Source organism: Labrus bergylta, chromosome 2 (assembly GCF_963930695.1).
Source record: "Labrus bergylta chromosome 2, fLabBer1.1, whole genome shotgun sequence".
Taxonomy (NCBI): Eukaryota; Metazoa; Chordata; class Actinopteri; order Labriformes; family Labridae; genus Labrus; species Labrus bergylta.
The window spans coordinates 26933410-26951178 of NC_089196.1; the positions used below are offsets into that span (position 1 = coordinate 26933410).

Consider the following 17769-nt stretch of genomic DNA (forward strand, 5'->3'; position numbering starts at 1 on the left):
CTCATTAAAAATGGCTCCATCTCTTAACTGCTCAGCAGAATGACATCAAAAACAGGGACAAAGAGAAGCAAGCTGTTCTCTCCATCCATTTAAAGCCACTGGTTTCCATCTGCTCCAACACTGTGGACATCATCATATATACAGTCTATGAAAACTACATTTAGACAGGGCTTTAGGCTGGTGAATGCATTAAGATCAAGAGAGAGAGATTGGTCTTTGCAGTCAGGTACTCTGGTTTCTAGTCACGCAAAATATATGGACCAGCACATGACTTCCATTCTGTCTGAGCAGACACTTCACAGCAGTGTTTACAGCGTGCCAGAGGGAATAAAGGAATGAATGTCCAGACAAATCAGAAATTCATTTGTTGTATGAAAAAGAAACAGATTTTTACTCACAACTGTCCAACTCGTGTCTCTTTACAGCTGTTATTTCAAAACATCACATTGCCACCTACCAACGCAGAATAATCCCTCGTTCCAGAGCAAAAACTGTCATCTGTTGCCGTTTTAAAATACTAAATCCCAGTGCTTTATACAGTTGATTTGTTAGCAACGTCATCCATATTTTGAAGAATGAATTTATGGCACATTTCTTAATGAAAGATTCCAGCGTGACTCATGTTGTTAATTATCTGACTTTATGAAAGTATGTTGTGACAGATGCTGCCCAGGCTGAAAATACAAATACAGTTATGACTTCACTTGAAATATCTACATTTACTGCTTCTATAACAGTCCTTTTGAGAAAACCATTTCTACATCAAGTTCTTTGCAAGGACATACTGGAAGGCATCTACATCTCAAATCAGTGCATTTTCATAAAAGGAAAGCTTAAAAAAAACTTTATTCTAGTTAGCTGTTCCACTTTTTCTGGCCCTGGTATTGTGCATTTTGAATAAGCTGAAGTAGCAGTCGCAGACCTGATTTAGCTACAGTACCTATTCAATTCAATTAAATGCAGAAAAGGGGGGAGCACTTCCACTTCAAACTTTAGATTAGCCTTCATCTATCGCTTCCTACTGCGTTACATCTGATTGAACTTTGATGTGTCCAATGTTAAGCCAATTAGAGATGTGTGGAGATTTTCACACCACTAGCTCACAATTAAAGAATGTCATTAAGTGGTCATAAAGTAGCTAGCTGGTCTAGAGTGCACTCCTAAAAGTCCCCAAAAAATAACTTATTGAACTCAACTGCACCAAAATAAAAACCCTATTAAAGACATAGATGCTCCAAGACATCTTAGAGCACTTTAGCCAATGTAGAGGAAAAGAAGTTTTGAGTGAACTAGAAATGTTCCTTAAGCTTTTCTCTACTCTCCTTTCCTTAAGGGATCAGGGGTCCTGTCGTTGTTTGTCCTCTGTGAGAGTTAAAGAACCCCTGATTGACTCTCAGCTCTATTCTTTCCAGCTAAACCACTTTATTAGCCCCTTCACTGTTCTGTGTTTTGAACATAAACCAATTTAGAATACCAGCAGTGTCCTCAATGTTATTTCCCCTGAGTTAAAAAAGCAAATATTGCGTTAATAAGAGCGTAAACTGTTGAATGCAATATTAGAAAGGATTTATGCATGCATTTAAGCCTGGTGGTATTCCCATGACAAAAGTTGTGTAAATAAATGCAACATGATGATATGTGTTTGTAAGAATAATACATGAACACATGTTAACCCAATTTAACCTCCAATAGACTCAAAACTTAATTAAATTATGAAACTAGTGTTTGTTTGTCCCAATTTGGCCAATGTAGCCAATCAGCTGTCAGTATTTATTAACTTTAAAGTATAAGTCATGAGTGAAATATATTCAAACTGTTTTTCAGGCTGGAGTCTTGAACCAATATTAAGAAAATGAGCCTCAGAGAAAATGATTCAATGTAAAATCTGATTAGATTATATGTGTGTTTGGTAATTGTGGCTATGTTGTGATCTTTGCAGAGAGCAAGGAAGAAGACGTGCTCAAATGCCACAATTCCATAAAAAAAATCATCCTCAGTCTGCTTTTTTTTGTACAGCCCTGCACAGAGAGTAGAGTAAACATTCAAGGCTCATGTCTGTTAACATCTCCATTGCTTGTCAAAGTATAATTCCAGTCGTGTAGTACAGATTATTACAAATTGCGAGAGGAACTGATTCCCCGTCTGTTGTTTGATTAATACAAGTGTCACTTGTGATATCTGGCCGTTTCAAGGCAGCAATCAGACTCAACGATATAAAAACAAGATGTACCCAGCAGAACAACACTGTCTTTCAAGCGACTGTTGATATGAATAAGCATAGAGGATTGCGGTTGAACTATTCTGCCATACCCGTCAATCTTAATGCAAAATAAATAAATAAGAGAAAACATTCAAAGCTGTTCAGCTAGTCTCTGAGATAAGACAGAATTTCTTAAGTAATGCTTTTTTGCCAACTGGAGTTAAACATTATCACTGAGACTGCCACAATATCATCACTGCTGTCATAGAGAAAACGTATGAGCAGCTCAAACTATATATACTCTACTAAAATAAATATCTCGCAGAGCCCTGAAGGCATTTCAAAACAACAACTCTAATGAGATCACTAAACTGCTCAAGCAAACACAGCCTTGCTGAGATTCACAGAGGTGCCTCACACTTTATCTTTGAACTCAACAAATGAGTCGTTTAACACGGTAAACCAAATCTTTGCTCAGTGATAATTGTATTCTGTGTGCGCTGAAATGAACAATGCAATATCCATCCAGTGTACTGTTTAATATGGTGTGCTTCAGTCCGCCTCTGTTTTGCCTTCTCAAAGGTCCCCTTTATACATAAAACCCACAGTCAGCCACACTGTATGCATAATAAATGAAGAGACCATTCTATTGTTTTTAAGCTCATACCCTACCCTCACGAGTCGCTACTTAGAAGATGTTCTTGTTTGGACCCTGATGCATTAAACATATTGCCAAAACTCAGGTACACTGCAGAGGTGTCTCAGTACAGACCTCTTCATTGGATTCAAGGGCCCTCTGTGCACCAACAAACTTTTATGCAGCTAAAAGTGTATCATTTAATAAACACTACGTGGCTTCTGCTTTTTTTTTTCTCCCCAGCACAACTTAGGCCCCTGTAGAGCCCTTAGAAAAAAGGAAAGGCCAAGATTACTCCATGAGTGGATGTCAAGAAGCAGATGCATTCTTTAAAGCACAAAGCAAAGTGCTGCGTAGATCCGTGCCCTTTTTAATCTCCTCGTTAAAGCGTTTAGTCGCTGGTAAAACAAATGGGATTGACTTCACCTAGTTTACCTACAGCAGAGCTCCCCCAGGGTGTTGTGAGGAAACCAACTCAAACACAGTACAAGCTTCAGCCCTTTTCCAAAAACAAATGTAGATATCTACACTATATATATTGTGAACTGATTCCCTTCTTTATTCATCTGTAGGATTTAAGCATTGTATTACTTTATCCACGTACACTCACCTCTGCTTTACAAAGATGCAAATCTGCTTTACGATGCAAAATTTAAGATGCAAATTAAGGGATAACACTTATTGCATTATGTAGTTTTCAAATACATTTGTAATTTTTTTTTATTTTGATATACTTTATTATTAATTATTATTATTAATTTGGGTTTAGATGGTTCACACACACATAGTCCGAATCACACACATGCACAAACAGGACTGGTGGACATGCTTTGGTGGAGAGTGTGATGTCAGAGTGGGGCTGCTACACACTACTATGCATAGAGTGCACCAGAGTAGTTGGGGGTTTGTTGCCTTGCTCAAGGGCACTTCGACAGTGCTCCGGAAGTGTCCTGGAACCTCTCCAGCTACCAGAACCATTTCCATATTATCTGCACTCGGACTTGAACCGGGGACCATCCGGTTCCCAACCCAGGTCCCTATGGACTGAGCTACTGCCGCCCCAAATATTCAAAGCAGTAAAACTTATTATATTCTCCAACTAAACTCTTGTATATCTGTATTCGGTGACAGAGTAAGACTTGAGGTGCCAGTTTGTTTAAAAAGCCATCAGGTTTATCACGGTTTGTGACGTTTCTCCCTGATCCCTCTTTAGACTTTTTATAATGACAGGAACACATCTGGTCAAAGCTCTAAATGGGACCTCTTTTAAATTAAACCCATTTAGCCAACATGCAGAGTCTGGATTTATTATTTAACTAAGAGTTAGTGAACATTTAACAAAAATTGTTTTGAGAATCAAAGCTGCAATGCTCTGTCAGCTGCACTGTGGCTGGTTTAGCCCAGAGCAAGTTAAAATCCCTCTTGGATATTTCATGGCCAGAGGCATGGGCACCGAGGGCTATCAGGAAAGATCCTTTATCATGCAGGTCATTATGACAGAATGTTTTAGCAGCTGGTTACAACTGAGGCCAATTCCAACAGCTCTTTATTAATAATGGTGATTTGGTAATCCACTTGCACGCTTTTTTCTGAGGGGAAACTATCACTTCTTCACACCAAGTCGTCAGTGTGAGTGTATTCATTTGAAGCTGCTCTGCTCCACAGCACACAGTGTTCTGTGTTGAGCCTGTAAACCTTTAAAAACATCTCTCCTGTCTTTGAGGATAAAGGCAGCGAAACTGACAGTGTTTGATTTAAGACGCTCGCAGGAAAGAGTACACTTAAACTTTCTGTTTGCTATAAATGTTTTTTCTTATCCTCTCAGTGTTTTTTTCTGAGTCTTGATTCATTTTAACATGTGGGACAATTAATGGCTGTCATATTACTTCACAGCAGTCGAGCTGCTCATTCTTGAATTTGTCTGTTTTGAATCATTTTCTATTTTTTCTATCCACATTTGTTTTATCTTCATTTTCACTGTGTTTCCAAATGATATTAATATTGTTTTTTCCTAATGCAATGGGCCCTTATGTCCTCTGTGTTTCAGAAGGTTCCATATAGATTTGTTTCATTACAGATACAGCCTAAAAAGCAGTGTCAGGTAGAGGTGATCATTAAATGCACTAATCTGAAAGCATAATATAATAACACAGGAGATTATTGTGAATCATAAATAGCTAAATGTCAGCATCAGTGTTTTTTCCACAAATACTCTGCACATTTGTATTACGAGTGATATCAGAGGTGTACTTGGTATAGGCAGATACTCAAGTCCAGCTATGACAATCTGTATGAGTAAGAAAAATAATGGCATCTGAACATCTCTGGTACATTATTAATACACTTGCCTTGTCTCCCTTTGAGGATGTACAGAGGAAGACGTGGCACAAATAAAGCTATCTAGTCGTCCCATTTGTGTTTGCATCTTCTGTGTCTAGGAGTAGCAGCTGCTAAATGTGTTATGATACTCAATGAGCCAAGTGAAAAAACATAATTATATATCTGACTTCAAAGACACACAGAAGAGCATACACGATATATTGTAGAGACTCTGACCGACACATAAACAAACACTAAAACACACAGCTCATGACCTACCAGACTTCCAATTTTTGATGATGACGAGTTGTTTCTGTGTTTGAGTAGACCACATCCCTCCATGCCCAGGGCATCTCTGTGGTTTCCATGGACACGAGGCCCACCGGCCCCCTCAGAAGACGAGCGCAGACGCCTTTCCATCCGCATCACCTCATGGTAGGGGCTGACGCTGCTGCACAGAGAGGCTGGAAAGAAAGAAAAAAAGTGAAGATAGGAATGGAGAGAAAGAAACAATTAAGGTGAAGCTGCTGGAGCAGTGAATCCACAACAAAAGACATGAAGACATTTTCATTATATCTCCAATTGTTGGCAGTCAGCTGTATTATATTCATTAAACTCAATAACAAATCCGTTCTTCCTTCTTCAGCTTCTCAGATGAAGTTCCCGTTATGAAACTTTTCAGCCGGATTTAATTTGGTCAAATATTGTTTATGCCTATTTTGTAATAAAGCTTGGTCTATGTATATATACCAAGCCAGCTGTGTAAGAATAAATCTACATAATAAATATGAGATTTCCGGGGGCAATATTCTAATATCAAATTAGACAAACAAAGAACTTCTGCCATTTCTATTTTTTCATCAATAAATATAAAAATGTGAAAACAGTAGTCCTCTTATTAATCAAGAAACATACATTTAAAGAACCAGCACTTCACTCCAACCACTTTCTCTCTCTCATACTTACACATATTGACATCATTTCATATATTTGTATGCGTGAGTCACTTTTCTTTTCATGGATAGCTGAAGTTTTTGGTTTCGCACTGAGCAGCAAAAGCCAAAAAAGAAGTCCTGTGATTACCATTTCCCCCATTTTAGTGGAGGTTCAGACCAGAAAAGACGATCAGACCTACAAGCACAACGGGGCCCACATACCAGAGGCCTGTGACATTGATCGTGGAGATGTTCATCATGGTACATTGCTGTTGCTGGTGGGTCTCACTCTGTTATCAGTGTGTGTGCAATCGCTGCTGCCTTGAAGCTAGAAATGTGCATGTTGAGGCTCTTTCACACACTGTCTTACAGTTTTATCAGTCACACAGTAACACTTCTTCTTGAGTTTCTAAAATAATTAGAAAGTGGGGCAAAGTCAGCATAGGAACTGATTAAAGACCTACTTCAGCAGTATTCATGCTGAAATGTGTGAAATGTATTTGTATGTAAGTTAGTGCTAAAAACACATTATTTGCCAATTCTCCATATATGTCATGCACCCAATGTGCAGAGGCTGTAGTCCGACTCTCTGCACTTTGCCACATGTCATCCCCCACTGTCTCATTAAGTTTCTGTCTCTATCCTCCTCTACAATAGAGGCATGAAAGCCCATAGCTCAGATTGGGACTCATCTAAATGCACTTCATTTATAACGAAGGAAAAACAAAGTCTGCAGCAAATGCGACTGAATAAAAGCGTAAGACTCAGAACCCAAAGAAAAGACGTTGTGTTACACTTTCAAGCAGAAACTACATATTCAGTAAACTTAAACTGTTAAGTTCACACATCCTGAGTGCACCGCAGAAGTCAGTGGTTTTCCTGCCTTTGTGATTGCATACCTGGTCAACAAATTCATGGAGCCCTCATCACAAAAGAATGTCAACAAGTTTCAAAGTTTGGGTCTGTGCATGTAAATCTGTGCTCGTGTTTGCATCAGTTTCATACCTGCGTGTGGTTTCCTCAAGTGAGAGGGTCTGGGTTCATGGCAGCCACAGAAGCTTCCTCTTTCTTGAGCAGAGAGCGTGTTTCTTGCCCTCCTTTCCGATTGCTCTGGGTTGGAGTGACACCCCTCGCTCTCACTTGTGGTCTCCGTGTGGTAACCCGACTTCCTCTTCTCCACTAACCCCCTCCTCTGCTCTGCAAACACCTCTTCCCTCGCTCCCCTGGATTCTTTCGCTTCCTTCGCTTCCCTTCTCTCTTCCTCCCTCTCCTTCCTCTCTTCAAGTGATTGTTCCTGCAGAGGTAGGCAGGGCACAGCTGTCTCGGGCTCTGAGAGGGAAACGGCAGTCTCGTAGTCTGTGTTGTTGGCCGTGCTGGTGTCAGGTAGAAGAGGTTTTTCAGTGCAGGACTGGGCTGGAGTGAAGAAAACCTGAGGAGCAGGACATTTACTTGAGCATGGCGTTTACATTCAATAACAAGAACTGTACACATCCAAGAGGCAAAAAAAAAAAACAGTTTAAAGAGGGATGAACTCGCTTTAGTATTCAAAAGGTGGTCGTGTCCTCGGGCAGTAATGGGCATGTTTTCATAACACAGTCGTAAAGTATTTACTTTTCAATGGCCTCAGCAGAAAGCTTTCTTTTTACAAATATTCTACTGACTTAATAGTTTCTTTTCCGGAGTCCTTCCTCTAACAGGAAATAAATAGAACTAATTCTTTAAAGAAGAAAAAGTCACGAGCATAAAAGGTATAAAATGTGAAGGCCAGTTTGCAGACATCTGTAGGTTTTCTTTTTTCACGCCTTAGCTCTTTCAATAAAAGTCGTTTTTCATGCCCAGTGCTTCAATTGTTATGCTAAATTTCACAGATTCCTCACAGCAGACATAAATATTCCTTCTTTATATTTTTTTGTTGACATCCAAGGACACCAGTTGTTGAAATTTCTGTCCCTGAAGCACTAACAGTTTCTTCCTTTGGACTTGTAACTTTTTGTTTGTACAAGCAAAGGCATTCAATGTGCTGATTATTTGGCATGCTTTTAAAAGATTGCATTTTTATCACGAGAGTTGTGCTAACCCATTACAATAACAAGCACTTTTTGTGTGTGTGTCGGATGCTGTACTTTTAAAGTGATAAGCCCATCAGATGTTTCACAAAAACAAAGTTAATGTACAAACCAAGCTACCTGGGAGGTAGAGACAACCACACTGAAGTTCTCTGGAGCAGGCAGAGGCTCCTGTGCAGCCATGTCAACAGCCAGTCCTGGTACAGAATCAGGTCCTGGGGCTAAGCCAGATCCAGGGCTTGGAGCTGGCAGAGCGTCCACCTCTGATACAGAATCCTCCGTAATGGGGATGAACTCTGAAGGGGTGATGGCAGTGGTTCGGTCCTCTGATATCATAGGGGACTGGAGTGAGCTTTCACCGCCAGCACCCAGAAGCTCACCAGGCAAAGAGCCCGGGGTGAGCCCTCCGGCCTCGGGGGTGTTGGTGGTGGAGCTCGGGGGTTCTAAGTTCACTTCCGGTGGTCTGTGGTGGTCGGAGTTGCGAGAGAAGCGGTGAGCTGAGAAAGATTTTGGCAGCAGCTGTTTCTTCTGGCGTGACGATCGTTTGTTGGTAGCGCTGCCCCCACTGTAGTCATCGAGAAACCCGGAGTCGTCGCCCTCGTTAGCCCCTGAACCGCTGATGCAGTTTATAAACACATTTCGATTGGATGAGGAGGACGAAGAGGAGGCTTTGTCAAAATCCTCAGTCTGAGAGCGTGTGATCTTCTTTTGCTTGTTGCTGCCAAACCCAAATGAGTGGCGAGGCTTAGGGCGCCCACCACCATCACTGAACCCCGCTGACACTGACGTCGGTATCGTTTGTTGGTTGTTTCCGTTTGAATCTGTGCCCGACGTCAGCGGCGGCGTGAGGTTGAGGTTGATTGGCTGGACACGTGGCTCGCTGTTCCGCTTCGATGTGAAACTGAGAGACGGCGTGCGGAAAAGGCTCCGGCGTTTCCCCGTACTGCCAGAGCTGGAGTTGGTGCTGGAGGGCGAAGAACTGTGGACACCATTTCCCACTCCGCCCGAAGACGGGGAGGAGGGGAGAGACTCCTGCCTCTTACTGTTGCTGCGGCGGAAGATGGGCAGGCGGGACACAAGCGTGGAACGGCGTGAGCCTGATTCACCCATCTAGAAGCTGAGGCAGAGTGGCACTGAGGAGACAAAGGAAACACAAACACTTTACTGAAAACATATTCATCAACATGTAGGTAAGAGATCTCATGTCGCCAAAAGATTGTTTGTATTCAAAACAATTACTTGTAAGCAAAACACAAATCCATACACCACTCAAAGATGGAGCAAATATTTTCATCATCGTCAAAGAATCATCACAAGCAGCTTTGGTGTGCAGACGGTTGGAACTGAGAAATCACACATTAAGAGATCACATTTCCCACGTTGAATGAGTGCATACAAATAAACTGCTGCATCTTTACCCTGCAGATGCTTCTGTTGCAAACGGTGTTGCTTATGTGATAGTTATTTGCCGTTCAATTACTAGTACTACATGTGTTCATTCAAGCAGTGTTTCTAACCCTGTTGCTGCTGAAGCATGTCCCTGAGATTAATGTGTGATGAAAATATTTCAGAATACACCTGCTTCGCAAATTTAAAGAGCAAAACAAACTCCTTCGAGTTCAACAAAAAGGTACACGCTGGTTATATGCCTACTGTAGATGAGGTGCAGTTTTTTTTCTATACGTGATGAGAATAAAGATGAGGCTAATGCCGCCAAAAAGGAGGGGGAAGAGTCCCCACGAAGAAAAGCTAAACTTGTCCTGCGATTATCTGGTACTTACATCACTTAATGTCCTTTCCATTCTGACATACTAAACAAATAAAACCCAGCTTTTATTTTTTGATGAGGTAAAAAAATACCTGATGTTCACCAAAACACAATGTTGGTCAAAATGCCGAGAGGTCAAATATATATATATATATACGAAGAGAGCATATATTTTATTTCAGACTTATGTGATATAGAAAAAGTCTGTTCAAGGGCGTGATAACTTCAGGTTTAAAACCTGCAGGGCTCGGCTTCTCTCAACATGCCACATATTACACTTGACATTTATGTGACAGCTAAATCATGAAGAGACAGGACTGACCCAGAGGGCGAGAGAAAGAGAGGCCGAGGCAGAAGGAGGGAAAGTAGTATTTCCTACAATTGTTTTTTTTTTTTTTGCATTTTTAGCAGTGGTTACATAAAAAGTGGATATAGAAAATGTTGCCAATGTTCTCACATGTATTTCAGGTTTCCTGTTGGTTTAATCAGTAGGTCAGTCAGCACAACATGCAAAATAAGACAAAAGGCAAAGTGGGGAGATCTATCTAAAGAGACCCCATGCCCCACACAAGATCCATGATAGAAGAGAAAGAAATCAGCAGTAACATCAAAAATGGGGGGGGGGATCGCTTCAAACACGCAATGCAAGCAAAGCTATTCTCTAACTGCCTTTAAGACCTGACCTCTGCAGGTTAAGTCACAGGTTAAAGAGAGACATTCATGTACTCACGGTTTCATTGTTTTCTGCAATGAATTAGCCAAACAGTGATAATGTGGTCCTCCACATGTTGAAGACACAGCCTCTATGAAAGCAACCCAAGTGTTTTATTTTCGATCTCTGTATAATAAGCTTACATTAACACCCTTTACTTCAGTGGCTTACAGAATGATTGTGTCACCTCCTGTAAGGTAAATTTGAACAAGTTCTAAATACACACTGTGTAGGTCCTATTCTGAAGCCTCACTGTAGTGTGAAAAAGGTGAGTAAATATTGTCAAAGTCAGAGGAGGCTTATAACGTTTACAGATATGACACAGTTAAAAGACTAGGGCTGCACAATTTATCACAATTTTTAGCGTTATCGAGGCATGAGCATTCGCAATGAAACACATCCTGAAAGTCTCAACTATCTTATCACAATGAATAACGATATCAATTTTTAGATGGCCAAGTAATTATTTCTCACTCGGCAGGTGTACATTTCCTCTGTTGGATGGAGGGCCTGGGTATTATGTTCACGCTTCCATACTATTTTTTTATGCAGTCAGATGAAGCTGAAGCTAGTTATCAGCTGCCCTCAGATTAATTGGTGCGACTCTAGAGGAGAAATAGATTTTTTTTTTTAACTCTGCGTTCCTTTTATCCAGGAGAGATATGTTGCAAACACAGCAGGTATTAAAAACAGCAGAAAACAGCCATTTTTGTTTCTCCCAAGTCCTATACTTCTGCAATATTGAACAATGTTACAGCACATTGCATATTTTTCTCACATTGTGCAAGCCTACTTTACACACACACACACACACACACACACGCACACGCACACGCACACGCACACGCACACAGACAAATCTTCTGTTATGCTCAGTGTGTCCTGGATCACTTCAAGCCATCTACACCAGTCAAAACACAGAACACATTCCAGACTCTCTCTTTAGATGAACCATCAGTACCTGGCTTTTAGCTCGTTATTAAAACCCGCTCGCCTTTCGACCCGGTCAAGGCACGCTGACCTGGCACACTAAGACAGTGGAACACCTTATAATTAATTATACAGAGATTAAAACAGATTGAGAACATCTCTGTTAAGCAATGGCTTAAAGGTGCCAGGCCTTGTGGGAAGCACGATGACAGTGTTTACACTCATATTGCTGACCTGATGCTGCTGCCGTGGCATTAACACACCTCTCTTCAGTCTAATTTATATTTATATGATAAAGTGAAGGTAATCCCTCGAGGAGTCGGCCCCAGCCTAAAGCTGAACAGAAGTACAAAAAGAGAAGTGGGGAGCTGCACTGATGCAGGTGTTTACTTTCCCACCCGACAGAAGAGAGACTGTCTACCTGTGATTGGGAAGTAGACAGTATCCCAGTTCCTCTTTTTTTTTTTTCTGTAGCTAGTACTGCTGAGCTGAATACAAAAGACAACACTTTGGTTTGCTGTGTTTGCCTGACTTCCATTTTAAAAACGAACAGAACTGAAATGTTCACATGCAGGTCTCTAAAGATCTTACTGCCCAAATTATTTTATTTGAAACATCATTCATCCTCTGTTGCTTTTATATATTTACCAGATTTAATTTATTCACCCTTTTTTTTTTTTATCTTCATTTTCGTTTTAATGACCTGTGATGTGTTTGTTGTCTTCCTTACTTTCATATTATGGTCATCAGTTTGTTGACTTTCTCTTGTATTTAATATTTTCTTTAATTGTATTTGTCAAGTTTTATAGCTTTAACTAACTTTTGGGACCTGCCTGTTGAATCTTTTCTTATTACTTTTATTTGCATTTATATTGTTTCTGCAGACTTCTCTTTGTTGATGTTTATTTTGTTATTGTCCTCCTGACTTCCTGTCTTCGCTTTGTCCAATAAAGCACTTCGTAAACATCTGTTTTTAAAAAATGTTACGTAAATAAACGTATTATTATTATTATTATTCACAGGTAGAGGGGGGTCAAATAATTTTTACTTTTTAGTTTGTTTTTTTGCTTTTAACAATACATTTAGTCACCCTCAGTAGGAAGTCAGGACCACACAAGCAGAGACAATGCTCAGGTCATGTGGACATAAAGTAAAATCCTATGAATAAAATATTTTGTGCCTTTCTTTTGAAGGGGTGGGAGGTTGCGTTGGGGAGGCTGTCCGCACCTCCAAATGATTGGAAGGAGAAACACTGGTGTAAAGGCTCTGTGGTTTCTGCATCAACCTAACTCTAAACACAAGGTAGAGTTAATATTTATCACAATCACAGAAGACATTCACAGCTTCAGTTCTAAAAGTACATGTGCAACAGTTCTGGAGGTGGAAATACAATTTGTATGTTCACAGATGGCTACTCGCTGCTTATGTGAAGTCTCTTTCACCTCCTGACAGCAGAGCCATCCTTCCGCTTCAGTCACAATCTGTTGTGCTGTTAGCAAGCATACAGAAACACAAAATACGCTCATACATTGTTTGAAATCAATAGCTGGAGGGAGCTAAGAAAAGCCTCTTGCTGAGCCTTCTTTCACAATGATCTTTGCATATGCTAAAGCCAAACAAATCAGCTCAGCTTTAAGTCCTCCAGCACTTCTTCTGTGTAGTTCACATTGTCTTATCAACACTGCAGCCTGAGCTTACACCAGTTATATAATAAAATATAAGGCTGATAAGGGTCCAAATTCCAGTCTCAGTACTTTTCTATGTTCACACACACACATGATTATCTGTAAGTTAAAAATAATATAAAGGTGTGGTATAGGGTGTGAATAACTGGGTGTTGCCTATAAAACCGGTTTACCATGGAATCTTTTTCTCAACAATAACCACGTTACATGCCACCTACAACCGGGATCTTTTACCACACGTGATGAGAGCAACGCTGAAAAGTCCCGTCTGATAATCACAGTTGCGTTGGTTTCGTTAGCGACTGATAAAGGAATCTTAATGTTGCTCAACACATTGGCTAAGTAGCAGTTTAAACCAGAAGGCATTTTCTTTAAGACGGTGCCGACTCTAATGGAGTGGCGGCTTATACAATCAAAACCAATATAACCCGTTGTTTATGACATACGTCTGCATTGAGACTGAACTAACACGACAGGACAAGACATGACATGAATGATGCAGTTCTGCTTTTGATCTGCGTTATAGTTTTTTTATCCTCTCGCCATTTTTATCACGATGCACAAAACCACCAATTTCCTAAATCTGATTCTGACCCTGACATCAATACACCGAAATATTACACCGATAAATTACACACCATATTACAGTGAGCTTATTCTCAGATTACGAATCCATCTTCACTTTATACGAGCCACAATGACATTTAACTCAGCCTTTGCAACAAGTGTATTCAGTTTGATTCACATTTCTGAAATGGATCCAAAATGTCTTTACTTATTTCAGACAAAACAAAACAGCTAACTGTCTCCATACAAGTGAGGAAGTATATTTGCACTAGACATCAGATGGTTATACATAGATGTCAGAAACAAATAATGATTTACTTTTGAGTTTGAACAATGTTCACTTCTTAGAAAAGTTAATTTTCCATCCTGAAGCAAGGACACATGACCAAAAAACAACCACAAGCAGGACTTCGTTTTTTTGAAGCTTGGTCTCTAGAGATGAATGCAATCTCTCCCCATGTGTCGACCAGAAATATTGACATCAACATGTAATAGCAAGGGCCTTAGGAAAAAAAAAAAGGGTACAAAACTTCAAGCTGAACAACCCTTCACGTGAACGTTTAATTTACATGTGGATATCTGAATTTACATGTGGATATCTGATAACATGCGGTTAGGTTGTTATCGAGGGCTGCACTGAACCGTCGCACTTCAACTTAACAGACAAAAACACAAGCCGAATCTAAGCCAAGACTTTGACAACATAAACACTGCACTGAGAAGAGAGACTGTGATAAAAACCCAATTAACTGAGAAAGATATTTACCAAATTGAAAACATATATGGGTACGTCACGGGGAAAGGTTTCTTTAAATTGAAAAACAGATGCTGCTGCCTTGAAGGTCAACTGGATAAAACACTCACAGCCAGCAGTACAGAATACAACTGGGGAGTAATTAACCAAACTATTGAACAGACAAATCAATCACAAGCTCTGAATACTCAAGTTTAAGTAAACACATGGCAGGGTGTCTTATTCAGTGAAGTCGATACCAGAACCAAAATGAATCACAACATAGTGATATAAAACGATGTGGGTTGTACAGAAAACGGTGTAATGTTGTGATGGGGGGTATGTTGGATATCGTGTCATTGTAATTGCCCATGAATTCTTGGAAGCACAGTAGATCAGTGGTTCTACACGAAGGCTTCAGTTGAATCGAACATCCTTAACTGAAACAAGTGAGGGCCTTTTGTTATCTTCTGTCTCCATGCACGCTGTTGTCCTTCAAGCTGTTTACAAAGGCAAATAGTGAATAGTGAATACACTGATTTTCGTAGGAGGACGCCTCAAAGGTGTTGCTGAAAATGTTAACTTACATTTAAAGGCCATGAATATTGGTTTTATCCTCTTTTGTGATATTTATTTCTTGTATGTTGTAAAAAAATCAAACAGGAAATTGTGAGTGTTGATCATCCGCCACTTCTGACGTAGAAAACCTAAAAGACTGCAAAAAGTGAATACGCCTGACCATGACCATCAAAATACAAACTACATCATAAAAACAAGCATCAACAAGTGTTCATATTTTAATTTAAAACATTTACAACAATGTCATGGAGGCAGCTTTACCTACGAGAGCCAACATTTACCCTGCACTCAGCAGGTGGCAAGGTGTGTTGTATTCCCCGACCACAGCCCCATCACAGGACGAGTAAATACACCTGAACACAATCACACTTAGAAAGCTTGAATCAAATAATGTTGACGTTTCTTTCTTTACACTTAAAACTTAATAAAATCACCTTAAAAAGTAGGCAATGTTTTTAATGTAAAAGCTGACAGCTAGTGCATTCATCTTAGTCGCTGAATAACTAGAATGGTTGATGTTGTAGTGGTAGCTTTTTAATCATTAATGAGTGGGGGTTACATTGCATCCAGAGTAAACTGCATGCCAACAAATGAGCCTTAAGGTGTTGTTACTGTTTTATTACTAAACCATCACTTAGTATTTCAGGTGGTAAAAAGGCCCCGGATGCATTTTTATTATGAATTAGGAGATAACATACGGGGTATACAGTTAACCTGAGGTGAGCTGCAGAGATGTACATGCAGGTGAAACCAGCTGTCATCAGAAAAACGTCAACAACATTTAGCAGCTAGCTGAGTCAATCCCTCTGATTCTCCACGACCGGCGCTAATGTCGCCTACATTCATTATTATGGTTCATACAAAAGAAAAGAAAGCAGTGCGTCGCTTTCCTTCAAGCAGCAAAGGTCACCGGTGTTCAGAGGATATCAGACAGGCAGGTACAGAGCTGAGGTGCAGCCGGGCTTTGCTAGCAGGCAGCGGACACAAACACAAACACAATGTACGGTACCTTCAGCGGATCCCGACGTCTCGACCCGCGGTCTTCGCTTTGTGGGGCAATAATAAAAAAAAAGAAACCTACATGAGGATGTGTGGTGGTGGTGTTGTTGTTGTAGGCTACAATGGTACTGAAGCCGTGCTGAGGTAGCACCTTGTGTAGCACTGACGCCAGTGTTACACCTCCGTGACGTGGAGTCTCTTTTCCTCCTTCGTCTCTTCCGCGTTGGTTTGCAGCGTGCACAGCGTGACGTCGTCGTCGTCGTCCTCCTCCTCCTCCTCCTCCTCCTCCCCCTCCTCCTCCTCCTCCCCCTCCTCCCACAGCTCAGCATCCTTCAGCAGGTGGATGGGCAGTATGGTATTTCTCCCGACCATTATAACCAATACACCCAACATAAGAAGGCAGTCTTTAAAGTCACCAGCATGCAAAGCAAAACACAGATGTGTGTGTGTGGCATACTGTATAGAATAATACAATAGATTTACTTTATTGATCCCAAACTGGGAAATTGTAGCAGCAGGTTGTCCAAACACACAATATGTGCAAAAAACACAATATTAGCAAATTTAAATACACAATATAATATTAATTATTATGATGGTTCTTGTGATGGTCGGGTTATATATGTCTGGTTGGGTATCGTGTACTTTGGGTTCTTTTCTGTTGAACTGTATTTAATTATTTTTGGTATTTTGCATCTGTTATATTCTTACTGTTGTTAATGTTTTTCTGTGTTTGGTTTAGTTTGCTTTGTTCTTGCTGTTTGTCAAAGCACTTTGTAAACCTGTGTTTTTAAAAGGTGCTATATAAATAAAGTTATTATTATTATTAAATACAAAGTAAATAAGCACTAAAAATATCAAAACTAAGAATGAGAATATATACAACCAGGATTTAACTAAACATTACTAGTCTTAAATATGAAAGATTAAATGTAAATGTGTAAAAACAGAGTTGTAAATGGACAGTATTGACATAAGTTAAAGTGCATGAGTGTCGACATGTTATCAGCAGAAACTATTCAATATAACGACGAGTAGACAGACAAATGAAGTGAACTTGAGTGGAGGGATAATTTGTAAATTTAGCATGTGAAAGGTGTAAGGGTGGAAATTGTTACAGTCTTCAACTAAGCTTTCAATCGAGCTTTATTATATCACCTTTCAGACAAATGAAATGCAATGCACAGTGCTTTACAGCGACAGAAGAAAAAAACATAAAATAGTGACAAAACACGGTACAGACATGTTTGTTTTGGCCGTTAACAGGTTTTAACCTATTTTAGTCTTTGACAGTCTAATATCCTTAAGCCTGCTGGCTACTTTTGATGGTAGCCTAAATGGCTCTGTAATTAATTAAAATGTAATTCTACGCAAGTAAGCCAAAGTGAATCTGGGGTAGAAAGCAGAGAAGGTCACAGTGGCAAAAGGTCATACAAATCCTTTTCCACTGTTTTTTTTCTCATGTATAGCCTGCATAAACCCATTGCTCACATATCTCTTTAGATGCATTTCATTAAAAAGCTGATGAATCTCTCCTGTATAGATGTTTGTGTATTTTTCTTTTTCTTGTGTTTTCTATTCCTCTTTGGGCGAGGGGAGGGAGTGCAGGTTTACCCTAAAAATATAAATCCACATCTGT

At 40.0% G+C, this 17769-nt stretch overlaps 1 protein-coding gene across 1 annotated transcript in view; it reads right to left on the reverse strand.

The window, feature by feature from the left end:
- Positions 1-16325, reverse strand: part of ccser1 (coiled-coil serine-rich protein 1) — a 129424-nt gene extending 113099 nt beyond the window's left edge. Inside the window, exons 1-4 of the mRNA XM_020643445.3 lie at positions 16141-16325; positions 8278-9290; positions 7097-7520; positions 5436-5620 (exon numbers count right to left, since the gene is read on the reverse strand). Of these exons, the coding sequence (XP_020499101.3) occupies positions 5436-5620; positions 7097-7520; positions 8278-9267 (1599 nt within the window). The 5' untranslated portion in view covers positions 9268-9290; positions 16141-16325. The remainder of the gene's footprint in view (positions 1-5435; positions 5621-7096; positions 7521-8277; positions 9291-16140) is intronic.
- Positions 16326-17769: the final 1444 nt, after the last annotated feature.